The following is a 14852-nucleotide window of genomic DNA, read 5'->3' as shown; positions in this document are numbered from 1 at the left end:
GCGATCGGTTGAAGAGCATGCATTTAGCTTTACTTGCATTTAAGAGCAGTTGGAGGCCACGGAAGGAGAGTTGTATGGCATTGAAGCTCGTCTGGAGGTTAGTTAGCACAGTGTCCAAAGAAGGGCCAGAGGTATACAGAATGGTGTCGTCTGCGTATCACCAGCAGCAAGAGAATCACCAGCAGCAAGAGCGACATCATTGATGTATACAGAGAAGAGAGTTGGACCGAGAATTGAACCCTGTGGCACCCCCATAGAGACTGCCAGAGGTCCGGACAACAGGCCCTCCGATTTGACACACTGAACTCTATCAGAGAAGTAGTTGGTGAACCAGGCGAGGCAGTCATTTGAGAAACTAAGGCTGTCGAGTCTGCCGAGAAGAATGTGGTGATTGACAGAGTCGAAAGCCTTGGCCAGGTCGATGAATACGGCTGCACATAATTGTCTCTTATCGATGACAGTTATGATATCGTTTAGGACCTTGAGCGTGGCTGATGTGCACCCATGACCAGCTCGGCAACTAGATTGCATAGCGGAGAAGGTACGGTGGGATTCGGAATGGTCGGTGATTTGTTTGGTAACCTCTCTGGGATATGTGGGACGGTAGCGTCCCACTTGGCCAAAAGCCAGAAAAAATGTAGCGCGCCAAATTCAAATATATTACTATAAAAACAATCTTTCATGAAATCACACATGAAAGACACCAAATTAAAGCTACACATGTTGTGAATCCAGCCAACCTGTCTGATTTCAAAAAGGATTTACAGCGAAAGCACACCAAATGATTATGTTAGCTCAGTACATAGCCACAGAAAAACACAGCCATTTTTCAGCCAAAGAGAGGAGTCACAAAAAGCAGAAATAGAGATAAAAAGCAGTCCAATATGCTCTGGGTTGATATCGCGCTGTGCAGACTGGCAGGAGTTGACCGGGCTGAGGCAGGCTAATGTCCGTAGGTGAGGACCGCTAGCAGTGGCTAACTGACTACTAGGTAGTAGCTAGTAAGCTGGGTAGCTTCTGATGGGGGTCCGGTTCTAAAGTATAAAAATAGCAGATCCGTACCACATTGGGTGAGGAGAGTATGTTCAGTCTGTAGATGGAAATTGAGATTAAAAATATTAAAAGTATGTATGAAATAAATAGGAAGAAAACGATATATACACGGGACAAGACAAACACTGCAACGCCATCTTGGAATTGAAAGTAATTTAATTATAGCTTGCATTATAGGGAAATAATGCACGCTCTAGAATGGCCTTCAGGCCAATCAGAAATTAATATTCAACAATGCCATGGAGTCAAAATAATTATTTGGATATTCTTCAGAGAACCCATGGAGATAACTAACAAAGGTTGGTTTTTGAACAGGGCAATGCTATCTGGGATTCTTGGGGCGTCCCTATCTTTTTCAGCATTTCCAGGACCATCCCAACTTCAACAAATGTGAAAATGGGCGTTTCTATGTTTTGTGGTAAAATAGATAGAGGAAGATAAGTGTTTCCAATGACATCACCAACCAATTAGTAGACAATGACTTGGTAATTAGTATGCAACACATACTAAAAATGTGTTAAAATCACGATGCACACCGATGATGTCAGTAGAAACACTTCAAATCAAATCCAATTTTATTGGTCGAACATATATATTTAGCAGATGTTATTGCGGGTGTTCGACGGGGACTCAGGTGGCAAAAAGAACCATCATTGGGACAGCGCACAGATGTTTTCTGTGAGCGCTGGTGTGCCATCCTGAACAAATGCTCTATTGATTTAATGACATTAATTGTTGACCAGTTTAAAAATGATTTTATTGAAATGGAAAACACGATTGAAGAGAAACGCACATCTCTACAAATAGCTGTTACTGATGATGTCATATTCAATGAACTGATGAAAACTAACCAAGCGCTCCAGGACAAGTTGTCTACAGAAATAAAGGAACTTAAAATCAAGAAATTCAACCAAGACAAAAAAGACAAGGCCGAGGACAAAGTCTACTTCTGGAGAAACCCTGACAAAAGAGGTCCTGCTGCTCCTCTCCATGACAGACGCAGGAGGGATGCCGTTTACTTCTATCCATCTCGTCTGACCAACGCTCTACAACCAGCGCCTCTTCCGCTTCCAGTGGCAGTTTTTTATCCAACGAGACTGGGCCGACGGAAGCGCGGAGGTGGCAGCGGGCACGCCCGCTGACGAGATGCCGCACCCGACGGGGTAAGAAGAAACGACTACCAGAGGCAGAGACCGTTCACACGGTCCCAGAACCCACGGGACTGAGTGTTTTCAATTTATCAAGCAAGATATTGAGCCCTGCGCATATCTCCTTGTTATAGTAAGGGTAGGGGTCGGAGTTAAAGGGGGAAAAAATAATCATAATCTCCACTACCACCCCAACATATGTGAAAATTGTGCTTTTCTGTGTTTTGTCGTAGAAATAGCTGTTTTGCATCACCCCTCAATAGAACAAAAAGTATAATCAATATACCGTTTCCAAATAACGATGTTAGGCAAGAAAACATTTTTGAGAGGATTGAAAATAGACTTGTTTCTCCATGTAACCCACATACAAATTAGCATCGTTAGGAGTCATGGGGGATCCCATGGCAGTACCCTTCGTCTGAATGAAGAAATAATTTAGAAACATTAAGTAGTTGTGTGTGAGTACTATTTCAGCCAATGTTATAATGCATGATGCACTGGAAGGTAGTTCATTAGGGTCACGTTGCAGAAGAGAATGTTCCATAGCTTCAATACCGCCCTCGTGTGGAATATTTGTGTATAACGACTCAACATCAAACGTAACTAACAAAGTATTCTCAGGGAGAGGATCAAGAGATTCAATAATAGAGATCATGCTAGTGGTGTCCTTTACAATGTTTCTAAAGAACTTAAACATGTCCACCTTCACATCAAAATCGTTGTAGGCACAAAATATAACCCTTTATTAAACCCTTACCTGACCTTATCCATTTAAAATGTAAACTTCAATGGTGTAGGGACGTCCCAGGGATCTCGGATAGCAAAGACATTTTTGAAAGGGCCGGTTAAACTCGTCGCTCCTCCCAACCAATCGGAAGTGAGTATTTTTCGCGCTGATTGGGAGTAGAGTTTCCCGCAACCTTTGATTCAAGTTGAATGAAATCGGGGTTTTCAAGATGATTCAAACAGACTATTTTCAAATTTGATAACTATTCGAGAAATTCAACAGGTAATTTAACACATTACTATAATTATGGGAGGACAAGGCGAGCGTGGTCATCTTTCAATAAACTTGTCTCTTCTAACATAGCGAGTTAGCTAGCAATGTAACGTTCGCTAGCTAGCTGTAGCTGCGCATGTCAGGCAAGTTGGCACGTCGCTAGCTAACTTTGAATGGTGGCTAGATAGCCAGTTAGCCACTCTAGCTAGCTAACGTTAACTCGGGAGCTGGTGTCATTGAGCATCGGTTAATTTAAATACTTTTTGGATGCATTTCATTATGTGAAGTAGCTAACAGAACATTGCTATTCTCTATTTTTCATATGCCATGGTTTAGTTGACGCTACTTAAGCTATCTGCAACTAACCTTGGCCATTAACGTTACCCAGAGATCCTAGCTAAGTTAAAGCTAGGTCAGTATCTCAAAATGGGAAATATGTTACCATATTCCTAAAGAGTGAGACTTAAAAAAAATGTGTATTGACTTTTATTTATTCGTGATATGTGATTGGCAATGTCTACATGTTTCTGTTGGTGAAATATGTTAACTAGCTAGACTGTCATCTTTCCGCGGCTTTTCACGGTCGGTGATGCTGGCTGCGTTACTGTTAGCTTGTTACACATTGCATGTGGTTAGCGAGCTAGCTAGCTGTTCCTTACATGCACTAGCCATTCATTCAATGTTGGGACATTGCAGAAGTAAGCAAGCCAACTACTATAGAGTGCTTAGCAAGCTCGTAAGTTTTCCGATTGCTACATTTGACATCATATACTGTAACAAAGTGTCCACTCGGTGCGCTGTAGTTGGTCAGCAGGTTATCAAAGTAGCTAACTGTACTACTAGCTCATTTGCACTGTTCAGATTTGAATGTGGGGCCATCTTAGTGCGTTAACGACGCGGCTTTATCAGCTTTCAGTCCAGTGTTTGATGTATCCGCCTGTGCATTTTCACTGACTATTGTTTTGAGTTAGACTTTCTGCATCACCCTAGCTCCAACATGCATTGCTAAACCAACCCAGAACAGGTGCAGTTGTGAATACCTGTAGATCAAGCTTGTTGCAAATTGTGTTGGCTTGCTCAGTATTGTCATTCGAGACTCATAGAAAAAGTCCTGACTCTTCCATTAGTCTGACAATACACACTTTGCATATTTTATGGCAGCCATTAATTTTTTAATGTGAAATCCAGAATGCCTCATGTATTTCCATTAAATTAAGAGTTAGTGTAAGTATGATTTTGATTGTCAAGTTACTTGACAACATCATGATGAGTAATGTAATAATCAGATTGATGCCTATTGAATCAGACTTTAAACTGGAAGTGTGTTTGGAAGATGCATGGGCTTTGGACCATAAGGAGTAATTCATTATTTCTCTCCTTCCCCCTCTGTGCTGTAGCTGAGTGAGGCTGGAGTTTGATGGGATGGACAGTAAGGGACGGTCTGGGATGGACAGTACCAGTAAGGGGCGGTCTCTGCCCTCGATGCCAGAGGCCCTCAACCCAGTCAGCATGAAGCAGCCGTCTGAGCCCCTGGGGGGGAGGAAGGGTCGGGGTGGGGGGGACCTGGGGGCGGACCCGGCCCTGCTGATGGACAAGGCAGCTGCCCAGCTGGCCGTGACGCTCCAGGACAGTGTTCTAAACAACATGGCCTCCCATGGTCATAGTCATGAGAGGCTGAAGGACCTGACGTCCCTCATGCTGAACGGAGACCAGGACAAGCTGCCCAAGCTGTGCCCCCCTGAGCCCCCCACCCTGAAGGGTGCAGAGGCCCCTTCCTCCCACCCCAGCCCCCAGAGGAAGGCCACCTCCCCCGAGATTAAACTGAAGATCACCAAGATGGTGTCCAAGGGGACTCCGGCGCGCTTCGAGACGTTCTGTGGAGAGGGGCCCAACCTGCCTACCGAGGGCCTCCTGGTTCCAGCCAGTAGGGCGGGGAGGAAGAGAAGACTCATCAAACCCAAACCTCTGCACAAACTTGCCTCTGCCTCTAACCATGACCCAGTTCCTGTGGAGGTGTCAGCAGCCAGTCAGCCAGAGGAGGGCACTGCTGCACCACTACAGGTGGGGGTGGGTTCTATAGTTCAATACACAGAAGGCCAGATCATTGACATAAAACAACTGTTGTATCTCTATGGGCTGACCAAATGAAAGGTTGATCATAGTGTCACTTGTGCCTGTCAGTCTTTGTGATTCAATAGAACTTTATCATACACTCCTTGTGAGTCCTTGTTTCTGAGAGTCCTCCTGATCCTCAGTGTTAATATTGAGGTTTCTGACAGCATGCTGTTCCTCTCAGATCCAGCAGGCCAGTCCTCTGGTGGAACAGAGCCAGGAGGAGGAGCTCCCTGTCCATACAGTGTTCTCTGTGGGTGATGTAGTGTGGACCAAGGTGTCAGGATACCCATGGTGGCCCTGCATGGTCTCTACCGACCCAGAACTCAACACACACCTCAAACACAAAGGTAAAAACACATAACAGAACAGACTACCTGTCAAGTCCTTATACACACAGTTTGGTTAGATTACAAAGAGACATTAGAAAGCATGTTTATGATGGCAATAGTAACCAGTGGAATATTTGTGCACAGAAGTTCTAACTAATGTTTTTAATTGAACTTTTTTTTTAAGCAATTAACAGTCATACATCTGGCATCCTGTACCACGTCCAGTATTTTGGGAACACCCCGGAGAGGGGCTACATCTTTGAGAAGAACATGGCCTCCTTCAGTAGGGAGGAGCAATATATTGAACTCTGCCATGGCAACAAACAACCATCTTCGCGGGTCGTCCACAGAAAGGTACAGTAACCTTAAACCCCCACTCAATTACTCAAGTTTTCTTCAGGAAATGTACCTTTTCTAGCAATGTCATCACTGTCCTCTGAGCTCTACTGTCCTCTGAGCTCTACTGTCCTCTGAGCTCTACTGTCAGCCTGAGCTCTACTGTCAGCCTGAGCTCTACTGTCCTCTGAGCTCTACTGTCCTCTGAGCTCTACTGTCCTCTGAGCTCTACTGTCCTCTGAGCTCTACTGTCCTCTGAGCTCTACTGTCCTCTGAGCTCTACTGTCCTCTGAGCTCTACTGTCCTCTGAGCTCTACTGTCCTCTGAGCTCTACTGTCCTCTGAGCTCTACTGTCCTCTGAGCTCTACTGTCCTCTGAGCTCTACTGTCAGCCTGAGCTCTACTGTCAGCCTGAGCTCTACTGTCAGCCTGAGCTCTACTGTCCTCTGAGCTCTACTGTCCTCTGAGCTCTACTGTCCTCTGAGCTCTACTGTCCTCTGAGCTCTACTGTCCTCTGAGCTCTACTGTCCTCTGAGCTCTACTGTCAGCCTGAGCTCTACTGTCAGCCTGAGCTCTACTGTCAGCCTGAGCTCTACTGTCAGCCTGAGCTCTACTGTCCTCTGAGCTCTACTGTGCTCTGAGCTCTACTGTGCTCTGAGCTCTACTGTCAGCCTGAGCTCTACTGTCAGCCTGAGCTCTACTGTCAGCCTGAGCTCTACTGTCAGCCTGAGCTCTACTGTCAGCCTGAGCTCTACTGTCCTCTGAGCTCTACTGTCAGCCTGAGCTCTACTGTCAGCCTGAGCTCTACTGTCCTCTGAGCTCTACTGTCCTCTGAGCTCTACTGTCCTCTGAGCTCTACTGTCCTCTGAGCTCTACTGTCAGCTTGAGCTCTACTGTCAGCCTGAGCTCTACTGTCAGCCTGAGCTCTACTGTCAGCCCGAGCTCTACTGTCAGCCTGAGCTCTACTGTCCTTTACTAGTAGTTCTGAGTTTTACTGTCCTCTGTCTCCAGAGTACCACTTCTTCCGTACCCAGGAAGCTCCATGCCCAGTGGGTGGTGGGCATCACTCAGGCCAAGGAAGCTGCCAGCCTGGCCCTGGAGGAACGCCTGGCCAAGTATACCTTTACCTACGATACTGACGGGCCACACCTCAACCCCCGCCTGTTGGCTGAGCCCTGCCCCGCTGAGCCTAGCCCCTACCCCGCTGAGCCTGGCCCTGACCTTGGACCAGAGCAGACAAAGGCCCAAACACCGGACCAGGAGCCATCCAGGCTGACCCTCCTATCTCCCAGCCCAACCAGTCCCCAGGTCCAGCCCACCCCCACAGACTGCAGCACTTCACTGGAGGAAAAGAAGAGTGGTGGCCCCAGAACAACAGATGGAACTGAGAAACAACGGAAACGGAAGCGGACCACTTCCACACTGAAAAAGGAAACGACTAAAGTCCTGGTCTCCCATAAAGGACAAACAGAGATGCCCTCTCAGGTCTGGATAAACTAGAATCATTTTCATGGTCTATATACCTGTCCCTCCAGGATTTCGCGACAATTTTGTGATTTCTGCGGCAAAAAATGCTTGATTTTTGTGGCAGCTTTTCTGAAATCCTGCCCTATATTTTGCTATGTTTTTTCCCCACATTAATTTCATATAAATTAATAAAAAGTAATGTGCTCAGTTTTAGGATTTCCAGCAGAAAACAAAAACAATTAGAAACATCTAAAGTGCTCAATTGTGTTTTATTTTCCTGAACAAACTGCTCCGTCATAATCCACTCACACCTCTCCTCTCCATCAGGCTTGGGGCTTGTTATCAGCACGGGATGCACCTCCCATTCCTTCTCTCTCTCAAAAAAATCAAATAGATTCAAAGGTGATCAATCACTTTCAATTTGAAGATCGATATTTCTTTCTAATAAGTCTTTAATTAGAGATTGTGATTTAAAAAAAAAAAAAAAATCCTGAAAGGGTCATAAAGGAGATGAACTTTTAAAACAGTAGTACCATTTTTTTAAATCCAGAAAGATTTTTCTTTCGTGATCCGTGTTAAGTTTTAGAGTTTTTAAAACGGCAATGCTGGCAAATTGCACTCAGTGCTTTGAGCAGCGCTCTCCATAGACAGACTGGGGAGAGCAGAGTGCTGACCGCCCTGCTAAGGGCAAGGTTAGCAGAGTGCCCGACCGCCCTGCTAAGGGCAAGGTTAGCAGAGTGCCCGGCCGCCCTGCTAAGGGCAAGGTTAGCAGAGTGCCCGGCCGCCCTGCTAAGGGCAAGGTTAGCAGAGTGCCCGGCCGCCCTGCTAAGGGCAAGGTTAGCAGAGTGCCCGACCGCCCTGCTAAGGGCAAGGTTAGCAGAGTGCCCGACCGCCCTGCTAAGGGCAAGGTTAGCAGAGTGCCCGACCGCCCTGCTAAGGGCAAGGTTAGCAGAGTGCCCGACCGCCCTGCTAAGGGCAAGGTTAGCAGAGTGCCCGACCGCCCTGCTAAGGGCAAGGTTAGCAGAGTGCCCGACCGCCCTGCTAAGGGCAAGGTTAGCAGAGTGCCCGACCGCCCTGCTAAGGGCAAGGTTAGCAGAGTGCCCGACCGCCCTGCTAAGGGCAAGGTTAGCAGAGTGCCCGACCGCCCTGCTAAGGGCAAGGTTAGCAGAGTGCCCGACCGCCCTGCTAAGGGCAGGGTTAGCAGAGTGCCCGACCGCCCTGCTAAGGGCAGGGTTAGCAGAGTGCCCGACCGCCCTGCTAAGGGCAAGGTTAGCAGAGTGCCCGGCCGCCCTGCTAAGGGCAAGGTTAGCAGAGTGCCCGGCCGCCCTGCTAAGGGCAAGGTTAGCAGAGTGCCCGGCCGCCCTGCTAAGGGCAAGGTTAGCAGAGTGCCCGGCCGCCCTGCTAAGGGCAAGGTTAGCAGAGTGCCCGGCCGCCCTGCTAAGGGCAAGGTTAGCAGAGTGCCCGACCGCCCTGCTAAGGGCAAGGTTAGCAGAGTGCCCGACCGCCCTGCTAAGGGCAAGGTTAGCAGAGTGCCCGACCGCCCTGCTAAGGGCAAGGTTAGCAGAGTGCCCGACCGCCCTGCTAAGGGCAGGGTTAGCAGAGTGCCCGACCGCCCTGCTAAGGGCAGGGTTAGCAGAGTGCCCGACCGCCCTGCTAAGGGCAGGGTTAGCAGAGTGCCCGACCGCCCTGCTAAGGGCAAGGTTAGCAGAGTGCCCGGCCGCCCTGCTAAGGGCAAGGTTAGCAGAGTGCCCGGCCGCCCTGCTAAGGGCAAGGTTAGCAGAGTGCCCGGCCGCCCTGCTAAGGGCAAGGTTAGCAGAGTGCCCGGCCGCCCTGCTAAGGGCAGGGTTAGCAGAGTGCCCGGCCGCCCTGCTAAGGGCAGGGTTAGCAGAGTGCCCGGCCGCCCTGCTAAGGGCAAGGTTAGCAGAGTGCCCGGCCGCCCTGCTAAGGGCAAGGTTAGCAGAGTGCCCGGCCGCCCTGCTAAGGGCAAGGTTAGCAGAGTGCCCGGCCGCCCTGCTAAGGGCAAGGTTAGCAGAGTGCCCGACCGCCCTGCTAAGGGCAAGGTTAGCAGAGTGCCCGACCGCCCTGCTAAGGGCAAGGTTAGCAGAGTGCCCGACCGCCCTGCTAAGGGCAAGGTTAGCAGAGTGCCCGACCGCCCTGCTAAGGGCAGGGTTAGCAGAGTGCCCGACCGCCCTGCTAAGGGCAGGGTTAGCAGAGTGCCCGACCGCCCTGCTAAGGGCAAGGTTAGCAGAGTGCCCGGCCGCCCTGCTAAGGGCAAGGTTAGCAGAGTGCCCGGCCGCCCTGCTAAGGGCAAGGTTAGCAGAGTGCCCGGCCGCCCTGCTAAGGGCAGGGTTAGCAGAGTGCCCGGCCGCCCTGCTAAGGGCAAGGTTAGCAGAGTGCCCGGCCGCCCTGCTAAGGGCAAGGTTAGCAGAGTGCCCGGCCGCCCTGCTAAGGGCAAGGTTAGCAGAGTGCCCGGCCGCCCTGCTAAGGGCAAGGTTAGCAGAGTGCCCGGCCGCCCTGCTAAGGGCAAGGTTAGCAGAGTGCCCGGCCGCCCTGCTAAGGGCAAGGTTAGCAGAGTGCCCGGCCGCCCTGCTAAGGGCAAGGTTAGCAGAGTGCCCGGCCGCCCTGCTAAGGGCAAGGTTAGCAGAGTGCCCGGCCGCCCTGCTAAGGGCAAGGTTAGCAGAGTGCCCGGCCGCCCTGCTAAGGGCAAGGTTAGCAGAGTGCCCGGCCGCCCTGCTAAGGGCAAGGTTAGCAGAGTGCCCGGCCGCCCTGCTAAGGGCAAGGTTAGCAGAGTGCCCGGCCGCCCTGCTAAGGGCAAGGTTAGCAGAGTGCCCGGCCGCCCTGCTAAGGGCAAGGTTAGCAGAGTGCCCGGCCGCCCTGCTAAGGGCAAGGTTAGCAGAGTGCCCGGCCGCCCTGCTAAGGGCAAGGTTAGCAGAGTGCCCGGCCGCCCTGCTAAGGGCAAGGTTAGCAGAGTGCCCGGCCGCCCTGCTAAGGGCAAGGTTAGCAGAGTGCCCGGCCGCCCTGCTAAGGGCAAGGTTAGCAGAGTGCCCGGCCGCCCTGCTAAGGGCAAGGTTAGCAGAGTGCCCGGCCGCCCTGCTAAGGGCAAGGTTAGCAGAGTGCCCGGCCGCCCTGCTAAGGGCAAGGTTAGCAGAGTGCCCGGCCGCCCTGCTAAGGGCAAGGTTAGCAGAGTGCCCGGCCGCCCTGCTAAGGGCAGGGTTAGCAGAGTGCCCGGCCGCCCTGCTAAGGGCAGGGTTAGCAGAGTGCCCGGCCGCCCTGCTAAGGGCAGGGTTAGCAGAGTGCCCGGCCGCCCTGCTAAGGGCAGGGTTAGCAGAGTGCCCGACCGCAGAGTCAAAGTTTGAGTAAAACGCCACTCGCCTTGATTCTTTCAGCGGGGATTGGTCAAAATTGCGTGCTCTCGCATAATATGCGCTGATTGGTTGATTTTTGCATTGAATTATGCGATCGCAGAATCCTGGGAATCCTGGAAGGGACTGATATACTGTGTTATTTACAGGACGGGGCTGATATACTGTGTTATTTACAGGACGGGACTGATATGCTGTGTTATTTACAGGACGGGACTGATATGCTGTGTTATTTACAGGACGGGGCTGATATACTGTGTTATTTACAGGACGGGACTGATATACTGTGTTATTTACAGGACGGGACTGATATACTGTGTTATTTACGGGACTGATATGCTGTGTTATTTACAGGACGGGGCTGATATACTGTGTTATTTACAGGAGGGGACTGATATGCTGTGTTATTTACAGGACGGGACTGATATGCTGTGTTATTTACAGGACTGATATGCTGTGTTATTTACAGGACGGGACTGATATGCTGTGTTATTTACAGGACGGGACTGATATACTGTGTTATTTACAGGACGGGGCTGATATGCTGTGTTATTTACAGGACGGGGCTGATATGCTGTGTTATTTACAGGACGGGGCTGATATGCTGTGTTATTTACAGGACGGGACTGATATGCTGTGTTATTTACAGGACGGGGCTGATATGCTGTGTTATTTACAGGACGGGACTGATATGCTGTGTTATTTACAGGACGGGACTGATATGCTGTGTTATTTACAGGACGGGACTGATATGCTGTGTTATTTACAGGACGGGGCTGATATGCTGTGTTATTTACAGGACGGGGCTGATATGCTGTGTTATTTACAGGACGGGACTGATATACTGTGTTATTTACAGGACGGGACTGATATGCTGTGTTATTTACAGGACGGGACTGATATGCTGTGTTATTTACAGGACGGGACTGATATACTGTGTTATTTACAGGACGGGACTGATATACTGTGTTATTTACAGGACGGGACTGATATGCTGTGTTATTTACAGGACGGGGCTGATATACTGTGTTATTTACAGGACGGGGCTGATATACTGTGTTATTTACAGGACGGGACTGATATGCTGTGTTATTTACAGGACGGGACTGATATGCTGTGTTATTTACAGGACGGGGCTGATATGCTGTGTTATTTACAGGACGGGACTGATATACTGTGTTATTTACAGGACGGGACTGATATGCTGTGTTATTTACAGGACGGGACTGATATGCTGTGTTATTTACAGGACGGGACTGATATGCTGTGTTATTTACAGGACGGGACTGATATGCTGTGTTATTTACAGGACGGGACTGTTTTCACTCTTTTGTGTTGTCCTTATTTTGAGGAAGTTGTTGCTTGTAGGATCTTGTCTCCCCTAGCTCAGAGACTGGACAACTTGACCCTCACAAGCAGAAACAGAAGAAGTCCAAACTGAAACCTCAACTAACTGCCAAGACGGAGAGGAAGAGGTCCAAAGGGGTTGCCTTGACTACCAACATGCTAGAAACCCTGCCGCATGCACCTATAGGTAATTTCGGGTCATATCAACATATCGTCAGTTATAGGTAGGGTATTACCGTAATTGCTGGACTATTAAGCGCACCTGAATATAAGCCGTACCCACTGAATTTTTTACAAATATGTATTTTGCACATAAATAAACCGCACGTGTCTACCGGTACATTGAAACAAATGAACTTTACACAGCCTTTAAACGAAACACGGCTTGTAACAAAAATAAATAGGCTTTTAAACGAAACACGGCTTGTAACAAAAATAAAAAATAAATAGCAGTAAACAGTAGCCTACCAAGAAAGTCAAACTTCATTGCGGTGGCGATTGTTTTGGCTTTCAGTCGGATCTGCACAGTTCCAACGTCTTATCGACTCATTAAGGCCAAGCTCCCGTGCAGCAGCTCTATTTCCTTTTCCAACAGCCAGATCGATCGCCTTCAACTTGAAAGCTGCATCATATGCATTTCTCCGTGTCTTTGCCATGATGAGGGTGACAAAATGACTACCGTAATCAGAATGATGGAAAGTTTGAGCGCGCTCGATTTACGTCACATTATGTGACGGTGCTCAGTTTTTTGGCGGCATGAATGTGAAAAAAAAAAAAAAAACATAAATTAGCCGCGTCATTGTATAAACCGCGAGGTTCATAGCGTGGGAAAAAAGTAGCGGCTTATAGTCCGGAAATTACGGTATGTAGTTTTGTAAAATGTGTCAGTTGTCAGCTAACATGTCGGTGTTTCTCCTAGCTAAAACAGGTACCAAGACCTGTCCCGTTAAAGATCAGCTGAAGGCAGAACATAAAGGTAAGAAGTTGTTGTTGATACTTGCAGTTAGTTCCACAGTCTTTACTGATCAGTTAGTTCCACAGAGTCTTTACTGATCAGTTAGTTCCACAGTCTTTACTGATCAGTTAGTTCCACAGAGTCTTTACTGATCAGTTAGTTCCACAGAGTCTTTACTGATCAGTTAGTTCCACAGAGTCTTTACTGATCAGTTAGTTCCACAGTCTTTACTGATCAGTTAGTTCCACAGAGTCTTTACTGATCAGTTAGTTCCACAGAGTCTTTACTGATCAGTTAGTTCCACAGAGTCTTTACTGATCAGTTAGTTCCACAGAGTCTTTACTGATCAGTTAGTTCCACAGTCTTTACCGATCAGTTAGTTCCACAGAGTCTTTACTGATCAGTTAGTTCCACAGTCTTTACCGATCAGTTAGTTCCACAGAGTCTTTACTGATCAGTTAGTTCCACAGAGTCTTTACTGATCAGTTAGTTCCACAGAGTCTTTACTGATCAGTTAGTTCCACAGAGTCTTTACTGATCAGTTAGTTCCACAGTCTTTACCGATCAGTTAGTTCCACAGAGTCTTTACTGATCAGTTAGTTCCACAGAGTCTTTACTGATCAGTTAGTTCCACAGAGTCTTTACTGATCAGTTAGTTCCACAGAGTCTTTACTGATCAGTTAGTTCCACAGAGTCTTTACTGATCAGTTAGTTCCACAGAGTCTTTACCGATCAGTTAGTTCCACAGAGTCTTTACCGATCAGTTAGTTCCACAGAGTCTTTACCGATCAGTTAGTTCCACAGAGTCTTTACCGATCAGTTAGTTCCACAGTCTTTACCGATCAGTTAGTTCCACAGAGTCTTTACCGATCAGTTAGTTCCACAGAGTCTTTACCGATCAGTTAGTTCCACAGAGTCTTTACTGATCAGTTAGTTCCACAGAGTCTTTACTGATCAGTTAGTTCCAGAGTCTTTACTGATCAGTTAGTTCCAGAGTCTTTACTGATCAGTTAGTTCCACAGAGTCTTTACTGATCAGTTAGTTCCACAGAGTCTTTACTGATCAGTTAGTTCCACAGAGTCTTTACTGATCAGTTAGTTCCACAGAGTCTTTACTGATCAGTTAGTTCCACAGTCTTTACTGATCAGTTAGTTCCACAGAGTCTTTACTGATCAGTTAGTTCCACAGAGTCTTTACTGATCAGTTAGTTCCACAGAGTCTTTACTGATCAGTTAGTTCCACAGAGTCTTTACTGATCAGTTAGTTCCACAGAGTCTTTACTGATCAGTTAGTTCCACAGAGTCTTTACTGATCAGTTAGTTCCACAGAGTCTTTACTGATCAGTTAGTTCCACAGAGTCTTTACTGATCAGTTAGTTCCACAGAGTCTTTACTGATCAGTTAGTTCCACAGAGTCTTTACTGATCAGTTAGTTCCACAGAGTCTTTACCGATCAGTTAGTTCCACAGAGTCTTTACCGATCAGTTAGTTCCACAGAGTCTTTACCGATCAGTTAGTTCCACAGAGTCTTTACCGATCAGTTAGTTCCACAGAGTCTTTACCGATCAGTTAGTTCCACAGAGTCTTTACCGATCAGTTAGTTCCACAGAGTCTTTACCGATCAGTTAGTTCCACAGAGTCTTTACCGATCAGTTAGTTCCACAGAGTCTTTACCGATCAGTTAGTCCACAGAGTCTTTACCGATCAGTTAGTCCCACAGAGTCTTTACCGATCAGTTAGTC

The 14852-nt window shown here is 48.2% G+C and overlaps 1 protein-coding gene across 1 annotated transcript in view; it reads left to right on the top strand.

Annotated features, from left to right (window-relative positions):
• The first annotated feature begins 3101 nt into the window (after nt 1-3101).
• The window catches only part of LOC120043084 (histone-lysine N-methyltransferase NSD2-like), a 40679-nt gene continuing 28928 nt past the window's right edge, over nt 3102-14852 (top strand). The window contains exons 1-7 of the mRNA XM_038987809.1: nt 3102-3210; nt 4599-5262; nt 5498-5663; nt 5830-5999; nt 6992-7465; nt 12178-12343; nt 13076-13132. Of these exons, the coding sequence (XP_038843737.1) occupies nt 4624-5262; nt 5498-5663; nt 5830-5999; nt 6992-7465; nt 12178-12343; nt 13076-13132 (1672 nt within the window). The 5' untranslated portion in view covers nt 3102-3210; nt 4599-4623. The remainder of the gene's footprint in view (nt 3211-4598; nt 5263-5497; nt 5664-5829; nt 6000-6991; nt 7466-12177; nt 12344-13075; nt 13133-14852) is intronic.

The sequence above is a fragment of the Salvelinus namaycush genome, unplaced genomic scaffold (genome assembly GCF_016432855.1).
Source record: "Salvelinus namaycush isolate Seneca unplaced genomic scaffold, SaNama_1.0 Scaffold86, whole genome shotgun sequence".
In the NCBI taxonomy this organism is placed as follows: Eukaryota; Metazoa; Chordata; class Actinopteri; order Salmoniformes; family Salmonidae; genus Salvelinus; species Salvelinus namaycush.
The sequence above is the reverse complement of the archived record's forward strand: the minus strand, read 5'-3'. Positions and strand labels throughout refer to the sequence as shown.